Source organism: Rhinolophus sinicus, linkage group LG17, assembly GCF_036562045.2.
Source record: "Rhinolophus sinicus isolate RSC01 linkage group LG17, ASM3656204v1, whole genome shotgun sequence".
Taxonomy (NCBI): Eukaryota; Metazoa; Chordata; class Mammalia; order Chiroptera; family Rhinolophidae; genus Rhinolophus; species Rhinolophus sinicus.
Window position 1 is genome coordinate 4,429,297 of NC_133766.1, and position 27,913 is coordinate 4,457,209.

Below are 27,913 nucleotides of genomic sequence, written 5' to 3' on the forward strand. Positions count from 1 at the left end.
ACGGGGCCGCTTCCTAACTGCCTGTGTAGCTGCACCTTTATCCCCTTGTCTTCTTCCCCCCTTATCGCTTGAAGCAATTAACCCAACGAGCACAGGAGACAAGAGAGAGACAGCAGAGCCAGCCCAGGGGAAATGATTGTCTGCGTGGCCGAGATTTCCTTAGGTAGTTGGTCCGGCACCGCCGGGGGCAGCCTCGGAGGGAGCGGGACCCTGCGGCGAGGAAGATGGGGCCTCGTGTCAAAGCTCGCCGCGCTGATTGGTTGGTCGGCCGCTGCCGGGAAGAACCCGGATGTGCCCGGGTAGTCGTGTTGGCGGTCGGGGGTGCTGAGGTGCGGGAGTTCTAGGGGTGCTGGCAGCCCGCGCGGATGGCGCGGGGTTGGGCTGGCTTCTCTGAGGAGGAGCTGAGGCGACTAAAGCAGACGAAAGGTAACGGGACGCGCCGGCGGAGGTTTGATTCTGGGGTCTGTTACGGGGAGGGGGCGGGGCTGCAGCTGTAGAGGGGAGGGGGCGGGGCTGCAGCTTTAGAGCGGAGAGGGGCGGGGAAGCGGGTGTGTGCGCGTGCGCGTGCGCGTGCGCGCTTTAGGGGTCGGAGCTGTAAGTGGCTGCGCGCTCCAGAGGTGGATGCACTGGAGCCTTGGCGGGAGGGGCGGGCCCAGGGGATTGGAATCTACTTTTAGGAAAGAGAATTCGGGAATGAATCCGTTTCAAAGATTTGACTCTTCCCTGTGCAAGGAGTGGGACTTAGAGAGGAAGTGAGCCTGCAGCCTGGCTGTCTTCTGTAGGAGGGTTGCTGTCCAGATCAATGGCTGGAGGGATGGAGTCACAGTAAAGGAAGGAGGAGAGGCACACACCGTGCTGGAATTGTGATGCATTTATAGCAGCAGACAAGGTCTGGGGAAAGGGGAGCAGCGGGGTCCGACACACACAACGTCGGGGCTTTTCCTGACACACGTGCAGCCTTGCATTCACTTCTGGTTGCCAGGTGACGTGGGCAGTTCTTTCCAGCTCTTGAGAGCCAGCAAACGAAAGAGGTGTTTGAAGAGGTTAGGTGTGAAACGTGTACACAGGTGTGTGTCTATATACGTGTAGATACACTCGCGTGCCACACACAGTGCTTAGGTAGAAGGCGACATGTTGTGCTTCCCTCTCAGGCTTTATAAAGTAATCCTTGAAATGGACTTGTGCTGTTTTATCTTTTAAGGAAGGAATTAAGTTTGCTGATACTTGGTGAGAAACTCTTGGTGATATAAAGTATGCTTTGTGTTTGGTTGAAATTTCGTAAAATTCCCTATGGTGATTCTGGAAGTGCATGCCACTCTTGGTAAACGTAAGTGGCACACTTTGCCTTGGGAGAAAATTAAATAAGCCCCACCATGCCTTTTATTAGAGTTTGTGAGAGAATTGGACGTTGCTCAAGTAGGCCTGTGCATTTTCAGCGTAAATATAAGGATAATCTAGAGCTGACAAGTGGAAAAGGAAGGAAATTAGTAACCATAGGGCCAGTGTCGATTGTATAGATTGAGGAAGTTTTGACTGGTCCAGAGGCCTTTAAAAACGGTATCATAGAAGTTACACTACAGTCTGTGACTATCTGACTCTCTCTAGCGTGATGTTCTCAAATTCTCTTGCTCTGTTTTCAACATCCATTCCCTTATTGGGATGTACAGAGTACAAGTATGCCTGCCTCAGTTCTGGCCTGAAGTTCCAGGTATCAGCTTTTGCAGTAGGGATGCTAAGAGGAACAAGGCATCATCCCTGCGTTCAAAGAGTTTCTAGTTCTAGCGAGGAGACAGACAGTAATGTAATGTGATGTTGCACTAGATATTGCACAAGAACTTGCTACCAAGATCGCAGGATTCCCCACTCTGCTGGGGGTTGGGTGGAGCTTGGGAAGGTACCACAGAGGTTATGTGTTAGCAGAGGCGAGTTTGCCGGAGGGAGTGGGGTAGAAGACTTCATGTAGAGTCTAAATTAAACAATCGATTCATGATGTATTAGGCTGCTATAAAAGTAATTGCGGTTTAAAAGGTTAAAAATAATTACAAAAACCATAATTACTTTTGTACCAACCTAATAGAAGTACATTTCTAAATATCTGCAATTTTGGATGGAGGTAGGATAGAAGGACTTTAATTTTAAGGCCTGTCATTTCAGAGCCAGATGTTAGATGATAGTCACCAACTCACTAGCCTCTGCTTACCTGGAGGACAGAGAAAACATCTTAGCATCTTTGTATACTCATAACCAAACACAGTGATTGGCATGTAGATCTCCCAGCTCTGCCTCTAAATCTTTCTGCCTTGGATTTCTCATTCGTAAAATTAGAAGAACTGGATCTTTAATTTTTAAGGCTCTTCCCAGCTGTTCTCCAACCGTAAAAATGTCATTAATCTATGAAAATGGAGTTGGTTACCAGCAAAAATAAAACCAGCAATATTCTAGAGAAACCCATATTTGCGTTGGTGAAGGTCAAGAATGTTCTTAACACTCTTATTTATAATATTAAAAAGCTAGAAATAAACCAAGTATTCATTAACACCCAGTAGACGACTGACATATAGCTGGTGGGGATATATGAACTATAGCCATATCCATTCACATATATAAATTTCATAAATAGAGTGTATGAAAAGAGCAAATTACAGAAGAATATATACAGTCCTATACCATTTGTAGAAGGTCAAAACCATACAAAGCAGGTGTATTCTTTTAGTAATATAGGAAATCTATGAAGACAATGAAGGGAATAGAATAAAACAAAATTCAGTGTGGTGGGGGAAGCGAGGGGACTATGAGCAAGGAGGGGCAAATACAGAGAATTTCAAAGGTAGTGGTAGTTATGAAATGAGGTTAAGCCAGGTTTAAGCTGCAGTAACAAATAGCCCTAAAATGTCAATTGTTTAGTAAAGATTTAATTTTCCCTCTAGCTTTATGTCTGACATGGGTTGGCAGGTGACTAGCTCCAATCGTTACTGCATGTCATGCTTTGGTGCTGTCATGTAGGAGTAGACCCTGCAGGAGGAGAAGAAGATTGAGAATTGAGCGCTAGAAATAAAACGCTTCCACCAGTAAATGACAGGTGTCACTCCTCCCCATTTCACTTAATAAAAACAAGTCATATGACTTGGAGGACAGGAAATAAGTTATCTTGTGTGTTCCCCAAAAAAGGGAGTCATGTTCTATCCTTAAACAGCAGTCATGTCTACTAGACATGTTTTATTTGTTAAACTGTGTTTTTGTTTGTTTGTCTGTTTTTGTGTTTTTTTAATGACCCATACGGGTTTGGTGTGTGTGACACATAACGTGTTATTTGATGTATGATTTATGTTATCATGAAAAAAATTTGAAATAAAAAAGCGGTGCAGCTATGATGCTTCAATTATGTTTTCCAGTTGTTGCTGATAATATGAAAAAATACAAACAAGCCAAAAGAAAAATTGACGAAAGACATGAATAAATATGTCTTAGAAAAGGAAATATGAAGAGATGTTTATCACCATCAATAAGCAGAGACTTGCAGACCAAGAGCACAGTGAGATACTAACTTGATACCTATTTGATTGACAAAAATTAAAAAGCCCTTTCTCAGACGTATCTATTGCAAATCATTTTCTCCCAGTCTGTGAGCTGCCTTCTCATGCCCTTGGCATTGCCTTTTGCAGAGCAGAACTTTTAGGTTTTCACGAAATCTAGCTTACCAATTATCTCCTTCATGGAGAGCGCCTTTGGTGTTATATCTAAAAAGTCATTGCATACCCAAGGCCATCTAGGTTTTCTCCTGTGTTCTCTTCTAAGAGCTTTATTGTTTGGGTTTTGCATTTAGGTCTATGCTTCATTTTGATTTAATGTTTGTGAAGGGCGTAAGATCTGTGTCTTTTTTTGCATGTGATGTCCAATTGTTCCAGGACTATTTGTTGAAAAGACTTTGCTCCATTTTATTGCCTTTGCTCCTTTGTCAAAGATGAGTTGACTGTATTTTTGTGGTCCTCTTTCTGCGTGCTGTTCTGTTCCACTAATCTATTTGTCTAATCTTTCGCTAATACCTACTGTCTTGATTACTGTAGCTTTGTATAGTAAGTCTCAAAGTCAAGTACTGTCAGTCCTCCAACTTTGTTCTTCTTCGAAATTGTGTTGGCTATTCTGGATCTTTTGCCTCTCCGTATACACTTGAGAATCATTCTGTCAATATCCACAAAATGACTTGCTGGGATTTTGATCAGGATTGCAGTGAATCTGTAGATCAAGTTGTGATGACTGACATCTTAACAATGTTGAACATGGAATATCGCTCCATTTATCTGTGAACATGAAATACCTCGCCATTTATTTAGTCCCTTGATGTCATTCATCAGAGTTTTGTAGTTTTCCTCATGTAAATCTTGCACGTATTTTGTAAGGTTTACACCTAAGTGTCTTTTTTTTTATTTTTGATTGCTAATGTAAACGGTATTGTTCTTCATTTCAGATTCCACTTGTTCATTGCTGGAACATAGGAAAAGAATTGACTTTTGTATATTAGTGTTGCATTTTGCAATCTTGCTATGACGGCTTATTAGTTTCAGGAGTTTTTTTGGTCATATGTTTTATTTTTAAGTGGCTTGATTTGTTTATTGTTTGGGAGTTTAAAAAATAGCATTATAAATCTCATAGATAGGTTCTGTGAAAGTAAGATAAAATGGAAGCTACAGTAGAGAATTTGAAAGGCCCTATTAATAAGTCAGCTAATGAGTAATCGGGAAGTAAGCAGGCTCAATGACATTTGCTGATGGTATGAATAAAGATAAGTAGCCAAGAATAAGTTACTGTTGCAAGATACAGGAGGCTACTTTGTGTTTCTGGCTAAAGTCAACAATAATAACATTCTACTTTTGATAGTACATCAATCTTTTTAAAATATTTTCTTTACATCTCTCATTTAATCTTTACACTAAATCTATGAGTTAAGTAGAGCAGGTAATTTTCAACCAGTCTGACAGGTGAGGAAACTGAGGTATGGAATAATTAATTAACGTACCTAAGGTTGCTGAGCTGGACAAAAGCAACTCTAGAACTGTGACTCCAGAGCTTTTAACTCTTCTTTGGGAAATTTAAATAATAAGCGTTTGTTGCTTCAAAGGTCAATATGTAGATTTAAAAGCCCTATTTGAGTTTATTTACAAGGACTTATCATAATTCCATTTGCCACGCATTTTGTAAAGACTGTCATTTATAGATCTTATTAAATATAGTATGAATGCGAGTTAAATTCTCCAGGTGTCTGTCCTACAAGGTAAACACCGGCATGGACAATATAAAAAGTGTGTCATTATTTAGTATTATTATTTAGTTTATTTAGTACAAGTGTTATTATTTAGCTTATGATGCTTTTTAAAAAAATTGCTCCGAGTTGTTTTATCTTCCTCTATTGCTTTGCTCAGGCTGCTGTTAAAGTTAGCTTTCATACATTGATTAAAGGCTAACTAGACTTTGGGGAACACAACCTTGGACTGTTCTGGGATGAAAGAAAACAATTTAGGATAAACCAACATTCCTAGAAATAAGAGACCTCATTCAGTTATACTTTGTGTATAGCATCTACCTGTGTATCAAATTGCCCTAAGATTTGTTCAGATTTAAAAAGGTGAAGCCCATTTGAAAACTCAACAACCATTTTGTTTCAGGAAAGCAGACACAGCCATAAATCAAATTTAAGATGTAGCAGAGAATTCATGTGTCTACCTAGCTTTGTCAGATTAATTGATTTTTTTTTTAAATTATCAAATCAAGTTGAAAAAGAAACCTTGCTTTATATCCTAAGAGCTAACTCACAGACAAATGGACTTCCTTGAAGATAAATTGAAAGTGAGGACAGTTTTTGTTGAATATTAACAGTCTGATTGAAGAACTATTGAAACTATAGGAAGATGGCTGTTTTTCCCTAGGCTTTTAAGATAGAGAAGGGTGGGGGAACCCTGTAGGATTATTATCAAAGTTTAATGTTACTCCTTTATTTTCTTAGAGAAATTATAATTATTTCCTGTGCACACGAAAGAATTTTCCTTCATTTTCTTTTTTACATAGATCCATTTGACCCACAGTGGCGTCTCCCTGTGAAAAAAAGTCGACAACAACTTCAGCGAGAAAAAGCCCTTCAAGAGCAAAGCCAAAAACTTGGGCTTCAAGATGGATCAACCTCATTACTTCCAGAGCAGCTGCTTTCTGCACCAAAACAGAGATTTAATTCTCAGAAGCCAAATTTGTCTCCCCCTACTCCTAGTTCTCTTACGTCTACCTCTCCAATTGGTGATGGAAAACCAGAGGATATTGAAAGTCAACCAAGGGAACTGGCACTTGAAAATTCCCATGATGGTCACAAAAATGCTGAGGTCCTACCTCCAAAGCCAGATTGCAAATTGGAGAAAAAGAAAGTGGAATTGTTAGTAAGTCTATATATCCATGAGACTTTTTTCCATTTTACCTTGTATTCCCATTGGGCTTTGAAGAAATATAGTTTTGGGATTTTCTCTGTTTTATATTCTCAGAAATGTGATACATAAATTGTTGAAAAATAACTACCACCTAAATTATTATAAGCCAGTCAGTGTTAGGCATTTTGTATGTTTATGTCATTTAGTCTTCACAACAGCCTTAAAATGCATGTCCATTATTTTCACTTCACAGGTGAGCTATCTTGGATTCAGAAAAGCTACTATATCCCCAAAGCAAATATGTAGCTAATAAGTAACAGAGATGGGGTGCATATAAAAGTCTTTCTGAATCCAAAGTCCATGGTCTTTACACCACCAGAAGCATTTCTTATATGTATAGTACTGCTCCCCAAATTAAATCTGTTCTTCAGCTTCTGGACTGCGTCTCCATTGGCTCAGAAATGGGTACTTGTGAAGAAACATGTAAGGATGGTCAAAGGAAAGAATGTGGGAAATTGAAGGGACTAATTAATTCAGTTGCATATTTAGATTTCTTTTTATTCTTTGTTTGTATTTGAAACCACCTTCAGAATTTAGCCACATTCTTACGGAAATTGCCACTCTATGACTTATAAATTCATATCATCAGTATTTTTTTACTATGTGGTTTATGTTTTAATGTCTACTCTTATTTGTTTCCTACTGTATTTGTCATAGGGAAGAAAGGATGGTATTTGTTTCTATTTTCTATTTTCTGAGTATTTGTTTTTCAAAGTATCTTAGGTTTTTCTAACCAGATATTTTTCTCATCTCTGCTGATCTAGATTCTGTACTTTGAGTTTAAAGTGTTTCCTACCCACCAGGGGTTTATAATCAACAAATCGTTTTGACAGGAGATAGAAAGTCACATGAATTATGAGACCAACATTGGACAAGTACATTTAAATGTCATAAAGTGTAGTTTACCGACAATGGCCTCAGAGAAGTGAGGGGTGGCTTTGAATCAAGCAGGCCAATTTAAATTGAATGTCATAAGGAAAATTATTCTGTCTTTAGGTACTGGGGAAATTTTTCGTAGAAGAAATGTAATCTCAGGAACTGTTGTTGAAAAGGAGAAATTCTGAGGCTGTAAAAATGGGACTGGAAAGCTGTAGCCCAGAGAACGCTCAGAGATGACATCTCACTTCTCTGGAGGAGCAAAGGATAGGCCAGAGAATAGTAAAGAAATAAGAAAGTGAAGAAGGACTTGGAAGCAGAGGATTCCTACCTAGTGAGTTCCCTGATGCAGTAATATGCCACTACTGCAGAAGACTTCTGAAGGAGAGATGCTCTGATCAGAATACATTGGTTAGAGAAAATTCAGATGTTAGTGTTACCATTTGGGATGTGGTAATAGATGAGCTGGAACTAAGGTATCAGGTGAGAAGATGCCACAATAGTAAAAATGAGAAAGGACCAGAGCCAGCACTAAGCTGGAGGCCGTAGGAATGGGGAGAAAGGAATAATTCTGGAAGTGGTTACTATGTCTGAGAATAAGTCTTTTTGATATAATGGCTATAAGCAATAATAATAGGAATAAATATCTTTGTCATTGCCTTGTTTAATTTGGGTTGACATCAAGTTTGTGAATAGATGAGAAATTTTAATGTACTTCTTTCAGAATTGGATAGATTGGAAGATAATTCATGTTTTCAGATCTTTGAAGTTTTTCTTTAACCCAGCATTCAAGTCTTAATGTTTCACTCTGTTTAAAAATGTTTAAGAGCTGGAAAGAAATGAGCAAATAGGAAGAAAATGAACTAAACATTGGTTATTGTCCTACGGGTGTTACATGGTGGAAGCTTTCATTACAGAAAACTCTGGAGTCACTTCCAAGGTCAAGATGACACAGTAGGTAAACACTGTGCTTGTTTCCTACCATGACTACATCAAAATTGCAACTAAATTATAGAACAGCCATCATTGAGAACGACCTGAAGAATAGCTGAACAGAAGTCCTGTAACGAAGGATATAAAGAAGAAACTGCGTTGAGACTGGTAGGATGGCTGGAATCAAGGAATGGACAGGTTCCACACCCATGGTTTTTATCACCATGGTGATTAAGAACGGGGAGGGATATCTCAGCTTCAGAGGATCCCTCTGAGGAGCAAGGACTGCCGCCCCACACCCAGCTCCCCAGCCCAGGTCACCAGTGCCAGGAAGAGGCATCCCCATAACTTCTGGCTGTGAAAACCAGCAGGGACTGCATCTGAGTGAGACAGAGGGCTGCTGGAGCCCCAGATGTTCCTCTTGAGGAGTCTACACGTGGACTCACTGACAGACTCACTTGCCCTAAGCTGGCAGGGGTAGCAGCTCAAAAAGCACCAGGGACAAATGGGGAGGAACTGAATTGATTAGCTTCAGGGAGAGGGCTGGAGGGGCACGGGTCGGAGCAGCTCTCTCCTGGAACAGAGGCACTGGCAGGCGCCATTGCTCCTTTGTTGCGCCCTACCTCCACCCAGCCAGCAGGTGCAAGTGGGCACCAAATGTGAACTCTCCAGTAACCTAACATCCTTCACCCCTCCCTGGTGAACCACTGAGTCCCTACTCCACCCAACTCACACCTGGCCAAGCCGCTTCCAGGAGCTTTTTCACACAATCGGCCTGCTTCAATTTGTACTGCAGACTTTTCCTAAAATCTCTCAAAGGTCCACAAACCCCAAACAAGCAGCAACTTACCTCAGTGGCCTCGGTGTGCCCTGTACCACTTGCTAAGTGGCACCAAGCCTGGCTCAGGTGGTGACCCATCTCAACTTGTAAGTCCTATCAAGTAGCCCCAAGCCTGGGATGTGCTGTAGCCAGTGTTGACTTAGAATGTAGATTTAAGCAGCCACAAGCCCAGCACAAGTGGTAGCTGTCCTCAGCTCAAAGCATGGTGCCCACCAAAGAAAGGGTCCCAAGCCTGGCACTACTGGCAGCTGGCCTCGGTTCAGACCTTGGCCTTGCCCAAGCTCCTCCAAGCCCAGCACAAGCAACAGCCAACTGCAGATCACTTTGTAGCTCCCACTAAATGGCCCCAACCCAAGCACAAATGGAAGCTGATCTTGGCCTGCACCAGAAACCTACAAAGACGCTCCACAACCAACATACCTGGTGACCAGCTTCAGACCACATTGGAGCACCACCCAACCAACTCCACAAATGACACACCTGTATGGTGGACTCAACTGGCACCAGAGCCCTACTAAAGAGACTCCTGCCCTAGGGGACCAGTCCCCGCATAACAGCATCTGCAGTGTAGAACAGCCAGCCCTCACAGCTTAAGGGTCAGTCCCATCCACTGAAGTGTCAATGGTAATCAAGGCTCAGCTACAGTAGGAGGGCACACTCTGCCCTCCTTACAAAGGATACCTCTGGAGCACCTGGCTCAGGTAAACAGGAACACTGCACCACTGGGCCACAAAGGACACCTACTACATAAGACCACTTTGCCAAGACTGGGAAATGTAGCAGGTCTACCTAATACAAACACAGGGAGGCAGCCACAATGAGAGAAAAAAAAAATAACAACAATAAAAAAACATATCGCAAATGAAAGATTAGGAAAAACTCCAGAAAAAGAACTTAGAAATGGAGACAAACAATCTATCAGATACAGAGTTCAAAACACTGGTTTATAAGGATGTACAATGAACTTAGGGAAAATATAGATGAACTCAGTGAGAACCTCAACAAAGAAGTAGAAACCATAAAATAAAAAGAAGTATTCAGAAATGAAGAATACAATAACTGAAATGAAGACTACATTAAAGGGAATCAACAGCAGATTAGACGAAGCAGCAGATCGAATCAGCAATCGAGAACAAGGTAGCAGAAAACACCAAAGTACAACAGCAAAAAAGAAAAAAAAATTAAGGGTTCTTGGGATAACATGAAGTATACCAAGTTTTGCATCATAGGGTTACCAGAAGTAGAAGAGTGACAGCAAGGGCTTGAGAACCTATTTGAAGAAATAATGACTGAAAACTTTCCTAACCTGGCAAAGGAAATAGACATACAAGTTTAGAAAGTACAGGGAGTCCCAAGCAAGATTAACCCAAACAGTCCCACACCAAGACACGTCATAATTAAAATGCCAAAGGTTAAACACAGAATCTTAAAAGTAGCAAGAGAAAAGCAGTTAGTTATGTACAAGGCAGTGCCCGTAATACTATCAGCTGATTTCTCAACAGAAACTTTGCAAGCCAGAAGGGATTGGCATGAAATATTCAAAGTGATGAACAGTAAAGACCTACAACCAAGATTACCCAGCAAGGCTATCATTTAGAATTGAAGAATTCCCCAGACAAGAAAACGTTAAAGGAGTTTAGCACCACTAAATCAGTATTACGAGACCTATAAGTAGAAAAGGTGAAAAATATGAATAAGAAATATAGGAATGAACAAAATTCTCACTGACAAGTGTAATCACTTAGTAAAATCAGTGGATGAACCAACTGTAAAGCATGTGCAAAGATTAAAAGGCAAAGGTAGGAAAATCATGTAATTACAACAATAAATCAAGGGATACACAAAAAGTAAAACAGAATGACAAAAACATAAATGTGAAGAGGGTAGTAAAAATGGTAGTGATTTTAGAATGTGTTTGAACTGAAATGACCATCAACTTAAACAGACTGCTATAAACATAGCTGTATATATGAAGCAGATGGTAACCACACACCAAAAATCTACAAGAGATATACAAGAAGTAAAGAGAAAGGACTATAGAAAGTTATCAACATGCAAGAGAAGAGAGAGAAAGAATAAGAAAGGAACAAAGAAATACAAAAACAATCAGAAGACAATAAAAATGGCAATAACTACATACCTATCGATGATTATTTTAAATGTAAATGGACTGAATATTCCACTCAAAAGACATACAGTGGCTGAATCGATAAAAGAACAAAAGCCATACATATGCTCCCTACAAAAGACCCACTTCAGATAGAAAGACACACATAGACTGAAAGTAAAGGGATAGAAAAAGATACTTAATGCAAATGGAAACAAAAGCTAGGGTAGCAATACTTATACAGTAGTACCTCAGTTTTTGAACGTCTCCATTGACAAACATTTCAGTTTACGAACCCCGTAAATTATATGGATCTAGGGTATCATTAGATCCATAAAATTCATGCAAAATTTGCAGTTTTAGGGGTTGATTTTAAAGGTCTGAAACAGATTAATCCGTTTTGCATTACTTTCTATGGGGAAACCATTCCTTGGTTTTTTAACGTTTCAGAACTCGAATGGTCTTCTGGAATGGATTACATTAGAAAACCAAAGTACCACTGTATCAGATGAAATAGATACTAAGACTAGGGCTATAACAAGAGATAAGAACATTTAATAATGGTAAAGGGATCAATCCAACAAGAGGATATAACTCTCATAAACATCTATACACCCAATGTAGGAGCATCTAAATATATAAAGCAAACATTGATGGACATAAAGGGAGATACCAACAGTAATCTAGTAATAATAGTGGACTTTAACACCCCGTTGACAGCAATGGACAGATCATCCAGACAGAAAAATCACGGAAACAATAGCCTTAAATGACACATTAGACCAAATGGACTTCATTGATATTTTTAGGACATTTCATCCCAAAGCAGTAGAATATACATTCTTTTCAAATGCATATGGAACATTTTCCAGGATAGACCACATGTTAGGTTACAAAACAAGTCTCAATAATTTAAGATTGAAATCACACCAAGCATCCTGATCACAATGGTGAGAAACTAGAAATCAACTACAAAGAAAACAAAAAGATACAAACACATGGAGGCTAAACGACATGCTACTAAACAATGACTGGGTTAACAGATCAAGGGGGAAATCGAGAAACCTTGAGACAAATGAAAACACAGTGACCCAAAACCTATGGGACACAGTGAAATCAGTTCTAAGAGGGAAATTTATAGCAATACAAGTCTACTTCAAGAAACAAGAAAAATTGCAAACAATCTAATTCTACACCTAAAGGAACTACCAAAAAAAAAAAAAAAAAGCCCAAAGTGAGTAGAGAGAGAAATAAGAAAGATCAGAGGAAAAAAAAAATGGAATAGAGTCCAAAACACAGTAGAAAAGATCAATGAAACCAAGAGCTGGTTCTTTGAAAAGATAAAATTGATAGGCCTTTATCCAGACTCATCAATTAAAAAAGAGAAGGCCCAAATAAATAAAATCAGAAATGAAAGAGAAGTAACAACCAACACCATAGAAATACAAAGCTTCATAAGGAAATACTATGAATAGTTACATGCCAACAAATTGCACATTCTGGAAAAAATGGATAAATTCCTAGAAATATAATCTTCCAAGGCCAAATCAGAAAGGAAAAAAACCTGAACAGATTGATAACTGCTAACAAAATTGAATCAGTAATCAAAAAACTTCAAACAAATAAAAGCCCTGGATCAGATGGCTTCACAGGTGAATTTTACCAACATTCAAAGATTTAATACCTATCTCAAACTCTTCCAAAAAGTTGAAGAGGAGGAAAGGCTCTCAAACTCATTTTACAAGGCCAGCATTACCCTGATATCAAAATCAAAGACACTACAAAAGAGGAAATTTTAGGTCATATAGGAAATTATATGTTATCCCTGGTAACATAGGTGCAAAAATCCTAAAAAAATTATTAGCAAACATAATTCAGCAATTTAAAAAATTATGCACCATGATCAAGTGGGATTTATTCCTAGGATGCAAGGTTGGTTCCGTATCTGCAAAGCAATTAATGTGATACACCACATAAATAAAATGAAAGATACAATTCATTGATAATATCAGTAGATGCCGAAAGAGCATTTGCCACAATCCAAAATCCATTTATAATAAAAACTGTCAGCAAAGTGTGGATAGAAAGAGCATGCCGCAACATAGTTAAAACCATATATGACAATCCCACAACCATGCTCAAATGATGAAAAGCTGAAAGCATTTTCGTAAAGATCAGGAACAAGATAAGGCTGTCCACTTTTGCCAGTTTTATTCAACATAGTATTGGAAGCCACAATAATCAGACAAGAAAAAGAAAAGGCATCCAAATTGGAAAGGAAGAAGTAAAACTGTCATTTGGAGATGACAGGACGCTATATAGAGACAACCTTAAAGATCTCTCTCTCTCTCTCTCTCTCTCTCTCTCTCTCTCTCACTATTAGAAATAATTCAGTAAAGTAGCAGGATACAAAATTAATATTCTGAAATTGGTTGCATTTTCATACACCAATAACAAACTATCAGAAAAAGAAATTAAGAAAACAATCACATTTGCAACCGCATCAAAAAGGATAAAATAAGTAGCAATAAATTTAACCAAGGAGGTATAGGACCTATACTCAGAAACATTAAGACATTGAAGAAAGAAACTGAAGAAGATACAAATAAATGGCAGGATGTACTGTGCTCATGGATAGGAAGAATTAACATTGTTTAAATGTGCATACTACCCAAAGCAATCTACAGATTCAATGCAATCCCTATCAGAATACCAAAGATATTTTTCATAGAACTAGCACATCCGAAAATTTATATGAAACCACAAAAGACCCTGAATAGCCAAAGCAATCTTGAGAAAGAAGAACAGAGTTGAGGTATCACACTACCTGATATCAAATTATAAAAGGCCATAGTAATCAAACAGCATGGTATTGGCATAAAAACAGGCACGTAGATCAATGGAACAGAATAGAGAGCTCAGATATAAACCCACGCCTACATGGTCAATTAATGATGACAAAGGAGGAAAGAACATGCAACAGAAAAAAATCTCTTCAATAAATGGTATTGGGAAAACAGATACATGCAAAAGAATGAAACTGGATCACTTTCTTACACCATGAACAAGAATAAACTCAAAATGGATTAAAAACTTAAACATAAGACCTGAAACCATAAAACTCCCAGAAGAAAACATAGGGCGTGAATTCTGTGGCATCATTCTTTGTAATGTTTTTTTGGATAAGTCTCATAAAAATAAATAGGACCACATTAAACTAAAAAGGTTTTGACAGCTAAGGAAAACATAACAAAATGAAAAGGTAACCTGAATGGGAGAAGGTATTTATCAATGATACATCCAATAAGGGGTTAATATCCAAAAAATACAAGGAACTCGTACAACTTACCACCCAAAAAACAAACAAACAAGTTAAAAAATGGGCAGAGAACCTGAATAGGCATTTCTCCAAAGAGGACATAAAGATGGGGCAACACACATATGAAAAGATACTCAACATCACTAATCAGAGAAATGCAAATTAAAACCACAATGAACTATTACCTCACACCTGTCAGAATTGTTACCATCAATAAATCAACAAACAACACATATTGGCGAGAATGTGGAGAAAAGGGAACCCTTGTGCACTATTGGGATTGTAAATTGGTGCCACCGCTATGGAAAACAGTATGGAGGTTCCTCGAAAAATTAAAAATAGAACTACTGTATGACTCAGCAATTCCGCTTCTGGGTATTTACCTGAAGAAATCCAAAACACTAATTCAAAAAGATATATGTACCCTGTGTTTGTTGTAGCATTATTTACAATAATAGCCAAGATATGGAAGCAAGATAAGTGTCCATTGATAGTCAAATGGATTAAAAAGATGTGGTACATACATATACAATGGACTATTACTTAGCCATAAAATGAAATCTTGCCTTTTGCAACAACATGGATAGACACAGAAGCTATTATGCTAAGTGAAATAAGTCAGACAGAGAAAGACAAATACCATATGATTTCACTTATATGTGGAATCTAAACAAAATAAATGAACAAACAAAACAGAAACAAACTCATATATACAGAGAACAAATTGCTGGTTACCACATGGGAGGAGGGTGAAAAAGGTGAAGGGATTAAGAAGTACAAATTGGCAGTTATAAACATAGTCACAGCCTAGAGAATATACGTAGATAATAGTATTATAATACCTATGATGTCAGATGGGTACTAGACTTACCCAGATGATGACTGTAAGTTATATAAATGACAAATCACTGTGTTTTACACCTGAAACATAATATTGCATGTCAATCATAATTGAAAAAAAAATTAAAAGAATTTTAAAAGTAAACGTACATTCAATCTGCAAAAAAAATTCTAGGCATAGAAAGAAGCAGGAAATTGTGATACATAACCAGGAAGAAAATTATCAAAAGAAACAGACCCACAAATGATGGGAATTATCAGGCAAAGAATATTTAAACAGCTATTATAAATACGTTCCATGTGCCCAAGAATGTAGAATGTAAAGTGATTTAATGATTAAATCATTAAAATGATTAAAAAACAAAACCTCTGAAATATATAACATGACATTAGCTACAGACCTATTTATTTTACTCTCCATTGGCATATAATAATTAACTTACACAAGTTTCTTTGTACTCTTAAAAAATGCCACTATTCTGGCTTCCAGTTTGTGGGTTCCTAGATTATATACATATAATGGATTTCAAAGGGCCAATTTATGTAAGCCTTCTTTACTTCAAATCATAGCCTTTGTTCCTATTAGAACAAAATAATGAGCTGCAGATGGGTTCTTTTTAAGAGGACGTTTGAAAGAATATATACATAATCTGGCTGATTAAATTTTATATGTAGGGGACTGAGACTGGTAATGTGTGGGTGGGGTTTCAGAAACTCATTTTTATCCTTTTTTTTTCCCTAGGCAAGAAAAATCTCGTTGGGAAGTGCTCCAACAAGAACAACGGCTAATGGAAGAGAAAAATAAACGTAAGAAAGCTCTTTTGGCTAAAGCTATTGCAGAAAGGTGAGACACCTGAACCAGGAGAGGTTTGTAACCCACAGTCGGCTCTGTCGTGTTTTACATTTATTTTCCCATGTCTGTTCCAATAAACTGACATTTTCTCTACCACCATTATTGTTTAAGGCTAACTAAGCAAATTATGCTTTATAAATGATACCGAAAGTCCAGTGTTAATTTATCAAGGAGGACTTTTTAAACATAGATCATAACAAATTTATGAATACAGGTGCGATTAAAACGTAAGGGTCAGCGTCAGTGTTTTCAATTATAACCATCTATATACATTCATGAGGGAGCAGTAAATAGCTATCAATATAAGTAAATTAGCAACAAATACAAGTTCTAATTTTGACATAAGGAGGCCTTTAGCATCTGAAGTAGAAGAGTAAGATGAGCCCACATAAGTGACTTGTACTCCCACATCTTAATTGGACAGTTTTCTTAAATAGTTTCCCTTGCCCTCCCTGATAGAAGATACAGGATATAACCTAACCTTTTATCGATGACTCAGGCCACCATGATGAGGACTGTCGCATACTGTGTGCACTTCAGTTTTTCTCCCTTCCCAGTGGCAGTTTCTCAGCGATCCCTTTTCCTTTACTGCACTACCCTGCTCTCAAACAGCAATATTCATATTTGAGCCACTTTTCCCATCCCCCACCTGTTTTTTCTGCCCTTTTATTTGTAGTTTCTAATGTGCTGTGGCTTCAGGTAACCAAGTTTAGTCAATAAAACAATGATTGAGAACAGCCAGCACTAAATACGAGCAAGTATTCAGTGGCATTTTCTTTTAAGTATCTGGAAAAGTCTGGTCAAACTATTATTGATTGATGCTGGTGTGTGTCAGGGAGGGGAAGGAATAGAGATGGAGAGAAAGGCAGGTAGGTATAAGAGTAACACAGAATTTTATCTGCCAAAGAGATATAGTGTGCCTGTGAAAATGATTTTGTTTTCCTACTACTGGTATACCTTGGTCTTTCATGAAGCATAGGAAATATGCAACTTACTGAACTTAGTTTCCAGAAGAAAAAACATGATTATTGAAAAATGATCATTGAAAAGTACTTTAGTTGTCTTCAATTTGGAAGACGTTGGGGTGGATGTTTACTAGGGATTTTACAAAAAGTTTTTAGAAAAAGATTTAGTACTTGTCTTGCTCTGCATGCTTTTGATTTAAGAAACCACTGATACAGACAGAAGCGTAAGGGAATATAATTTGATTAGATTATTAATAAGTAGACACTGAAGTATAGTACTTGAAGTAAAAGAATCATACTGTTAACTTCCATAGGCAGCAAGCAAGGGTAAATGCATAGATAGAGTAGAAATTGGGAAAATGTAAGTTGCAATACAGTGGTTTTATGTGGGAGTTTTATTCTGTGAGAATGTGTGTGAAATTTTGAAATGAGTGAAGTCACGATTAAAGGTTGGCTTTTGTCATTGTTTATTCTGTTTTTTAAGTGTATAATGTACTTGGGAGTCGTGAGGACTTGGTTTTGAGCCTCAGAAAGAAAAATTTTGAGGATCTGTAGTTTTGCCTAAAGAACAGGAATCAAAGCAATAAAATTTGGGGAAATGAACCCTGAGAAAGTTAAAACCAAATAGATGTTTTTAGACATGTAATGAAATGGTATTTAATGCAGGCATCTGTTTTTGGTGTCCATCAGGTATCAGACAAATGAAAATGGGCTTAGCAAGAAGAATTTAATGCTAGAGATTTGCAAGGTTGTGTTCGATGTTCCAATGTAAAGAGAAGACAGATACATTCTTTTATTGCTTACTCTTGTCCTTATGGAATGAATATGGACCAATGAGTGGACTATTTATTGATATATTTTTAAATCTTTTTCCCTTGTATTTGAAAATCTTGTATACCAATAGAAAATTTGGAGTAATAAAGAAAGAAGCACAAATGCAGTCTTAGAGATAATACCAAAATGTTACCAGCATTTGATGTATTTCAGTTTTTCTAGTTTTTAAAAACTACACATTATAACCATATGTACAGTAGGTTGCTTTTTTCACTTATATCGTATATGGTCCTATGATTTTAAAATGGTTTTATTTTCCCACTCATGCTCCTGATTTTCTAGATCTAAAAGAACTCAGGCGGAGACCATGAAACTCAAGCGGATCCAGAAGGAGCTGCAGGCTTTAGATGACATGGTGTCTGCTGACATTGGGATTCTCAGGAACCGGATCGATCAGGCCAGTCTAGACTATTCACATGCTCGGTGAGTCCAATTCAATGAATGATTATTGCTCGCCGGGACAGGAGCTTTCGTGGATGTCATCATTTAAGGCTCCTGACAACCCCATTATGCACTATTTTATACTAAATCAAGTGTGTCGCCTCTTCTTGACGCCTTCCTTTCCTTTGCCCTCCTACGCATTAACCTCGTTCACAGGCCTGGTAGAGTAGTAGTTCTTGCGTTATTTATTTACAACTTAGTCTTTCATGTTTGGGACTCTAAATATCTGAATGACTTGCCCTAAAACTATTGTTCTATAATAGCCTATTGTTCATAACCAAGCCTATGCTCTTTCTATTGCGAAATTTTGATTGAGATTGTCCTTAGTTCTCATTTCAGGTTTCAGCAAAGAAAGAAGATCTAGTTTGTTTTTTTTTTAAGCTTTTGAATATTTTAAGGAAAATACCACTGGGTCCTAAAAGCGTGATGTGGTTGTTGTTGTTTTGTTTTCGTTTTGATTATATTCTGTATAAAATGGTTACTATCACATGTTTCCTAGGGTTGAACCATTGGCATTTTCTAAGAGAAAAAATCATCATGGAGTATTTTTAAAATGAACTAACACATGTAAAGAATTACATGAACTTTGCAAACAGATAAAAAGGCAAAACATTAAGTCCAATTTCAGGGTTTTCAGTCCTTTCAGCATTGCTTTAATCATCCTGGTTTGTCTTTTTTCACGAGGGTATGCTGTGTTAATGACTCAGTTTTGCATCTTCCTCTGTAACACTAGAAATCAATCAGAATGCCTCATTAGTCCAGGGTAAACCACAGCATCAGAACGTTTATATAACAATTTAATAAAGCGGAAATGCTTGATTGTGGTTTTTAGTTCACTGTTTATTGTTTAAGAAAGAGGTTTGTGGTGGTGTCCTTGTGAGTTTTGTAATTGTTGTTTGACCAGATGCTATTAGACTTAATGGGTTGCCTTTATTAATTAACTGCCTAAATTAATGCCATCAGTAGCTGATAACTGTAGGTTCAGGTTTCTACTAATAAGGTCATTAAAGAGGTGACCGAGATTTTATTAAGATTAAACTAAGTCTAGATATTTAGCACATTTTATTCTCTGTAACTGAAGATTGCCAGAGGAGCATTTTTATGTCTTTGTAGCCCTTTATGTGAATAATTAAGATTATTCTGGATACCTCAACAGAAAAATCATCTGATGATATTTTAATTTTGTCGTAGAGGAGGCTGGAGAAGGATGCCTTTGTACAGTGAACATTATAGAAAAGATGTCGTAGTTTTAGCCTTCAGAGAACCACAGAGAGGGCGGGATTACTGGTTAAAGGAGAAAACATCCCATTATATATAAATACATATTTTAATAAGTTTTTAGTGAAATTTTAGCAAATTCTTATAGAGTAAAAAAATTTCAGATGGTAATTTTTTTATATCTCTTAACAAGCTAAAAATGATAATTTCTCATGGCACTGATATTGACATAATTGTATGTGACTATCCATATCGTATACGTGAGGCTATTTTTAAAAATCACATAGACAACTATGACTAGAACCAGGCTTTGTGTCCTAATTAAACGTAAGTTTAAGACAGCATTTTCTAAATTTACATCTGTGGTTATTGACAAATTATAGATTGGTGATATAATATTATGGTCTTAGATTTCTACTAGAAAATAATTCCCAGGGCAGTCGGTATCTTTGGGAGATGTCCTTGATGTTTTCTTTTTTGTTTTATAATGAAAATAATATCCTAGTTCTATAGTGCCTGGTGCAGTGCCATGTCCACAGAAGGTGCTTGGAGACGGCACAGGCCTGAGTTTGCCTTACAATTGGCTTCTGTAGAGCAGTGTCAGGGCTGAACCCTCCGAGGAGACGAGTGTTTTGAGGGTGCCAACTTGAGTGGCTGCTGCCTCGGCTGCCGCCATTCATGGCTACAGTGACGACTTTGCTGTGTGCTGTGCAGACCAGCTTGTGAAGCTGAGAGTGGCTGCATGTAGGAGGTTTCTTTAACCCTCAATATGCCAGAAGAAACGACGATCACCATTTGCCATCTATGTTTAATAGACACTCCCCCCACACATGCACGTACACACGTACCTGTGTACATAAATACGTTCAGTCATTTTATGAAAAAGTTTACAAAACTAAGAATAAAAGGGATTGTGGAAAACCACTTTATTAAAAGTTTTTATGAGAATCTAAGCATAGCAGACCTCTTTGTATCAAGTAGTATTTGACTCTAAAACCTAATACACGCTGAAAGAAGGCAGTTCCATCCTTTCAGCCAACACAGAACGGTCCAGATACTTGTAAAATATTGTGTGATTAAGTCCTTCCTATTGAAATTAATGCTATGAAAATAACAGATTTTCTTTTTATCCTCAGAAATAGTTTTCACTCATTGATTCTTGAGTTTGAGGAAATTTATCTAGGATGTGTTTTTCTGAAGACTTCGTACTGTCTGAGATTTCACTTATACAGTGTTTCCCCCAAAATAGAACCTAACCAGAAAATAAGCCCTAGCATGATTTTTCAGGATGACATCCCCTGAACATAAGCCCTAATGCATCTTTTGGAGCAAAAATTAATATAAGATCTGGTCTTATTTTCGGGGAAACACGGTATGTGATGAGTTTCACTACCTAGACTCCAGACTGTCTGTGTCAGCATTTGTGTTGATTTCCTAGGGTGGCCATAGCAAGTCACCACAAACTGGGTGGCTGAAAACAACAGAAAGTCAGTCTCTTACATTTCTGGAAGCCAGAGTCTGAAATCAGGGTGTCGGCAGGGTCACTGTTCCTACAGAAACTCTAGAGAAGAATCTATTCTTTGCCTCTTCTGGCTTCTGGTGGCTTTAGGGGTCTCGGCTTTTGGCTGCACACTCACCTCTGCGCCTCCATAATCACAGTGCTTCCTGCTCGCCTCTCAAAACTTCCTCTGCCTCTTTCTTAAAAGGGTACATGTGATTGCATTTAGGACCCAACTAGAAAACCTAGACTAAACTTCTGTCTAAATCTTTAACTTAATCACATCTTTTGCCATATAAGGTAACATTCACAGGTTCTGGGGATTAGGAAGTGAATATCTTTGGGGAGTTATTTTTCAGCCTACTACAACATTTAGCTTTTGATTTGTTTAATAACTGCAAAACGTCTTCGTCTGTCAGTTTCCTCTACTTTGCCGTTATGGGCAGAAAACGAAAAGTATTAATTCTTAACTGCGTTCAATGAAAGCTGAGAGTAGATTAGAAATATGGTATTTCCCGTCTTTTATACTTCTTGAAAGGTGAAGTAATAATTTAGACAACGCAGTAAGAAAACTAAAGGACGATGATTTATTTCATTATAGCATCATCCTTTTAGGTCATTCCATGATTCTCTTTCTTCTTTTTATTTTAATTTTTTTAGCATAAATGGGAATAATTGATGAATGATGGGGAAATAATTCCTAGGGTGATGAAGTGACAAAGTGTTTCAATATATAGGAAAAATAATGTTTCAGCGATTCCATAATATAGCTTAGATTTATAAAAAGATCCCGTGGACCCATATAGTAATTTCAAATTATGATTAGTATTATTCTGTTTTGTAAAATGTAAGTGAATTTTCTCTTTGTACTCTGGAAGACTTCTAAGAAAGGATTAAAAAAATGTCATGATACGTTGACCCTTACAAATAAATAGTTACAATTGCTCAGAAAAAGAACTGAAAAACTAAAAGTGGGTCCGTGGATCCTAATGGAATGCCAAAGGTTAATGACTGAGCTTTGAAAAAAATTTCAGGGATACCAAAACCAAGAGACAGTTTCTAGAATCCTTTAAATCACATTCATCAATGTCCCTTTAAAATAACAAAACAATTCTATAACTGCATTTCAGTTCAGTTTGTCTTCCTGTGTTATGTATAATGCTCTTATTATTCTGTCCCGAAGTCTGATGTCACCACACTCTGATTTGGTGCAGCCACCTGACGACCCCCAGGCTCGTAGTGCAGTTTGTGAAACTAACCAATATTTTAACCATAAATCACTCTCTACTAGAATATATATGCATGTTTCTGGTCAGAAGGACTTTAAATAAATAAATAAAATGCAGAATCTTCAGTGATTTATCCAGGGTAAAAGATCAATGGAAACCTAGGGACCTATTTGCACATTGTAATTTCTTTTTTTTTTCCTCTTTTTTTAATTAAAGTTTATTGGGGTGACAATTGTTAGTAAAGTTACATAGATTTCAGGTGTACAATTCTGTAATTCATCATCTATAAATCCCATCGGCACATTTTAATTTCAATGCATCATTCATGAGCCCAATCAGTAAATCTTCACTGACTGACTTTGACTGGCTGAGGGGACACTTGCAGAGAAGGGAGGTGTGAGTGGGGGGCAGGCACCCGTAGAGAATGTTGTCAGACCGCTCAAGATGGATGCGAGAACGTTCATAAACAGGATATGTTGCAAAGTGTGGCAGTGAGGGATCCAGATCCCCAAAAGAGCTCCTTTAGATCAACTCTTCTAACATAGGGAGTAATTGGGAAACAGCTAGTTTTTTCATTCTGATATTTTACTAGATGACAGGAAATGAAATGAAATAGGTTAAATGAACATTATGTAAGTAAGAGTTTTTTTAAGTATAAACGCCAGGTCCTTAAATTTTGCATAGTTTTAATTTTAGGTACATGTTTAGTAGTGTCCTAACGATGCTTTTTGATGCTGGTGCTCTGGAGGGGACGTTCTCTTCCCCTGAGTGCCTATCAGACACTGGACCTATTAGGACTAGACCCTTGTCCTAGTTATTCTGTTTACTCCTATGAAGTACTGTCCTGTCACCATTTTACAGCTAAACCAAGACTCAATTGAAGAAACTACCTGGGGTCACGACACTGAGTTTCGGTCCCTGCATGTCTGTTCCCCAACCCCTTCCTTCCACAGGAACTTAGGATGCTGACCCCAAGGCATCCCTGTTTAGAACAAACATAGGCTGCCGACTTCAGAACATTTAGTTCACAGGCTAAACGGGTTCTTAGCATGGCCTGGCCCTGGGAGCTCTGTGAAAACTGATAGGAGTCAAGCCACACCAACCCAGGTCCGCCTCTAGAATTTTGGAATTGGAACACTAAGAGATTGGGTAGAGTGAATTTCATGTAGAGCCACAGCTGGTGTCCATATTGAGCTGTGAGTAAGTTAGGAAAGCCAAAATGAGAGAATCTGTGGTTTCTGAGCATTGACGAGGATAGATAGCCTTCGATTCTGATGACATGCCTGTGAGATTGCCTCTTGTATTCTACAATAAAACCCACCTTTTACCTAAGCTAGTGTGACTGGATATCTGTTCTTTCCATCCAAGAAAACCCTTGACCAAAATATGTATACATATAATACATGGCAAAGGTGGGTTTTGAACCCTGGGTCCTCTAAAGTCAAAGCCTTTTGTTTTTTCAGTATATTTCCATGCTATAAATCTAGTACTAGAGATTACTTCTTACTCTGAGTTGTGTAGGCAGTCACAACAGGTAAAAGCAGCATGGCCTTCACAACTGTTAGTGGTAATTAAATGGAATAATTAGTTGGTAAGTGGAGATCAAACTCTTTTCGTGGCAAAAAGAAAAGCAACAATTCTATAGAAAAGGCAAAAGACAGTAAACCAATATATGATAATTTTCCTTCTTGTGTCAATCTAATGCAAAAGGGAAAAAAGGGAGATCGCAGAGTGACTTTCCCAGTAGAATTACCTACTTCAAATAAGACTGCATTGCCTCTCGATGGAGTTTATGTATCTATAAATATACAAAATTTCCTGATGAAAGTCGAACAGGAGTCTATTGTTGCAGAGCGGAGAGGGAACAATTTCACCCAGGAATTCTCAAATGGGATGTTTTTGCCCCTTTGGAGACATTTGGTAATGTTCTGGAGACATTGTTGGTTTTCACTAGAAGAGGGTGCTACTGGCAACTAGTGGGAGAAATCCAGTGATGCTACACATCCTACAATGTACAGGAGAGCGCCCCACAACAAGGAATTATACGGTACAAGTCGCCAGTAGTGACAAGGTTGAGAAACCCTTCCTGACCCTGAAGGTTTCAGTTCTGCTTGATTTTTACTTCTTTCCTGCTCCCAGTGTCGTTTGCTGGGTGTGCTCTGTCCTGTTTGTCTTCATCTCCTAACCACTGTCCATATCCTCCACTTGAATTTTTCTCCTTTTCTAATCCATTAATCAAGAGATACAGATTTCTCAACAACAAAAACAATCTGATTAAAAATTGGGCAGAGGATCTGAATAGATACTTTTCTGAGGAAGACATACAGATGGCCGACAGACATATGAAAAGATGCTCAACCTCACTAATCATCAGGGAAATGCAAATCAACACCACCATGAGATACCACCTCACACCTGTTAGAATGGTTATTATCAACAAGACAAGAAATCACAAGTGTTGGAGAGGTTATGGAGAAAAAGGAACCCTCATACACTGTCGGTGGGAATGTCAACTGGTGCAGCCACTGTGCAAAACAGTATGGAGTTTCTCAAAAAATTAAGAAAAGAATAGAGCTACCATATGCCCCAGCAATCCCTTTTCTGGGTATCTACCCCGAAAATTTGAAAATACTTATTCGTAAAGCTGTATGTACCTCTATGATCATTGCTGCATTATTCACAATAGCCAAGACATGGAAACAACCTAAGTGTCCTTCAATGGATGATTGGATAGAGAAGATGTACGTATATACAATGGAATACTTATCAGCCATAAAAAAAGATGAAGTTTTGTCATTTGTGACAACATGGATGGATCTTGAGAGTATTATGCTAAGTGAAATAAGTCAGACAGAAAGGACATAAACTGTATAATTTCACTCACGTATGTTTTATATGTGGGATATAAAACAAAAAGCAACAAACAAACAAAGAAAATTAAAAAAACTATCTTATAGATACAGACAGCAAAGTGGAGTTTGCCAGAGGGAAAGGCGAAAGGCGGATGAGGGTAAAAGGGACTATGGAAGGAGACTAGACTTCAGGTGGTGAGCACACAAATAGAGTACACAGATGTCGTGTTGTAAAGATGTACACCTGAAATTTATATAATATTATCAACCAATGTCACCCCAATAAATTGAAAAAAATACAGATTTTTCTACTTTCTCCATCTCTTACAGTTTTACCTCCCATATTTAACCAGTTGTGTGCGAGAACTAACTTGCAGTGGTTCATGAGAGCAGATTTTGCTAATCTTTTCCCGATTCTGCATTCAGTGATGTCACATTGATCGCTTGAAATTGGCCAACGTGATAGTATTTACAGAAATCAACAAACACTGCATTCAGGGCTCTCCCCTCTTTGGAATTAACACACCATGGAATTAACCCTTGTAGCCTGCTTTCCTTCAAGCACAGCCTCGGAAAGAGGAAATGAGTGCAGAATAATGTTGTTATATTAGGAGAGTCCAAATGTGGACATTGCAGAAGTTTTAGCGACAATGGCCTAGTTTGTCTAACGTGTATACGAGAGTTCGTAAAGGACTAATATCCATATCTCCATTATACATTGTTTCCAGTTTTGGACTTTCATTATTACTTCTCGGCCTCTGAGTATCGTCTTCAGTGGAAAACTAACGGACCATCTTTGTCCCTGTCCCTACAGGAAGCGGTTTGACAGGGCTGAGGCCGAGTACATCACGGCAAAGCTCGATCTGCAGCGCAAGACTGACACTAAAGAGCAGCTGACTGAGCACCTGTGTACGATCATACAGCAGAATGAGCTCCGCAAGGCCAGGAAGCTGGAGGAGCTGATGCTACAGCTGGACGTCCAAGCTGACGAGGAGACCATGGATCCTGAAGTGGAGGTGGAGCGACTGCTGCACGAACAAGAATCGGAAGCTGGGAAACAGGTGGTTCATGTAGAGAGGCCAGTGGGATCTGCTCAAGAGAACCGGAAGCCTCAAGAACAAGCCGCCCCCACAAAAGTAGATGCACAATGTGAAAATGGCAGCAGCGCCCCCCTTGCTCCAGACCATGCAAAGCAAGTGAAAACTACTGTAAATGATATTTCTGCTGCTCTGACCACATGAAGAGCCAATGTTTGTCCTCTTCACCTGTTAGGGTATTCAGTACACTTTCGGTTGTAGATTATGCCGTGACCTCTGATAAATGCCTCTTTAAAACAATATTCATTTTTGAATCCGTGATTCTTTCTATAATGTGTTTGACGACTCTCAAGTCTCAGATGATGATAATTTTATATGAGGGCATAGTTCACCCTGATTTTGGTCTGGTTCCTTTAGTGTACCCCTATTTTGGGAGTGAAAACAAGTAACTTAAAAGGATAGAAGAAAAACTACATGGTTAAGAGTGATTTTACACCAGCTAAATGTAGAAAACTGAAATGAAAAATGATAATACCTCATCAAATTCATTTAACTTCTGGAAGAAGTGCTGAGAATGAGAAAATGAGAATCCTATTTTATGTCATCACTAAAAAGACCCAAAAAAATTAAACGTGAAAAAGAGATGAAGAAGCAACTAACAAAACTCGTAGGTTGAATTATCTAGTTGGATCTTAACTAGAGTTGCAAAACACTACTTTTGTCTTCAGTTTGCCTTTTAAATGGCTTTAGTTTCCAACCTGAGTTTTGGTTGGTTGATACATACAAACACAAAGATATGTATATATAAATATGCCATATGTATAATTTTACTGTTAATATATTGTGTTTTCTTTAATCAACACATTGATTTGTTAAATTTAGACAATGAAAACATTTCTACAATGAGGCTGAAAATGTAGAAAATCTCATTGCTACTTTTGATTATCAAAAAATTAATACATTTTTCTTTCTACAGTTACCTGTAAATATGAGTTTTATATGTTGGATATAAATTATGTTGTCATAAAGCATTTAAATTGTTAAAATGATGATTTTATTACTTTAATAGTTTCTTAATTACCATCAGTAATACTTGATCACTACATTGTGCTATATGTAAATGTATAAATATTGTAGTTTTGTCACAAAAATCTGTGACTATCACATTAAATTCTGATTTATCAGAAATTCCAAATAGTAAAATCATATATTTTAAGTATTAAAAGGAAGAAATAAAAGAAGATGAGGACAAATGTATACTGTATCCATAATAACTTCTGCAAAAGTTGGGGACATCCTATTTTTAAATGCATTTGAAGGTATTATTTTCTTGTAATGCACATAAGCTTTGTATTTTTATATTATGTAATTTGAGTGGAAATTACAGCTTTCCATGACTAACTTCTCTAAGCAGAGGCATTTGTATAGCTAGTTGTGTTTTTACATGTATGTATGATGACATACATAAGAACTGAAAGTTTCGTTGTCTATATATTCCTATTTTTCTAAAGAATAAACAAGCCTGATATGTTTATAATGTGGTCTTTTGTTTATCTTGTAAAGGAAAGTTCACTGTTTAGTCTGCATTCTTAAGTAGAGTGTG

At 37.8% G+C, this 27,913-nt stretch overlaps 1 protein-coding gene across 3 annotated transcripts; it reads left to right on the forward strand.

The window, feature by feature from the left end:
• The first annotated feature begins 269 nt into the window (after window positions 1–269).
• Window positions 270–27,847, forward strand: GORAB (golgin, RAB6 interacting). Of its 3 annotated transcripts, XM_074322003.1 has the most exons (6): window positions 274–426; window positions 3,393–3,532; window positions 6,061–6,415; window positions 16,126–16,227; window positions 18,318–18,458; window positions 26,088–26,650. In XM_074322003.1, exons 2-6 carry the CDS (start codon window positions 3,487–3,489, stop codon window positions 26,512–26,514), a joined length of 1,071 nt encoding a protein of 356 aa, XP_074178104.1. In that variant the 5' UTR covers window positions 274–426; window positions 3,393–3,486; the 3' UTR covers window positions 26,515–26,650. The 3 variants fall into 3 exon arrangements, with proteins under 3 accessions (XP_074178103.1, XP_074178104.1, XP_019596194.1); XM_074322002.1 differs by lacking the exon at window positions 3,393–3,532 and having other exon boundaries at window positions 270–426; window positions 26,088–27,847; XM_019740635.2 differs by lacking the exons at window positions 274–426; window positions 3,393–3,532 and having other exon boundaries at window positions 6,283–6,419.
• Window positions 27,848–27,913: the final 66 nt, after the last annotated feature.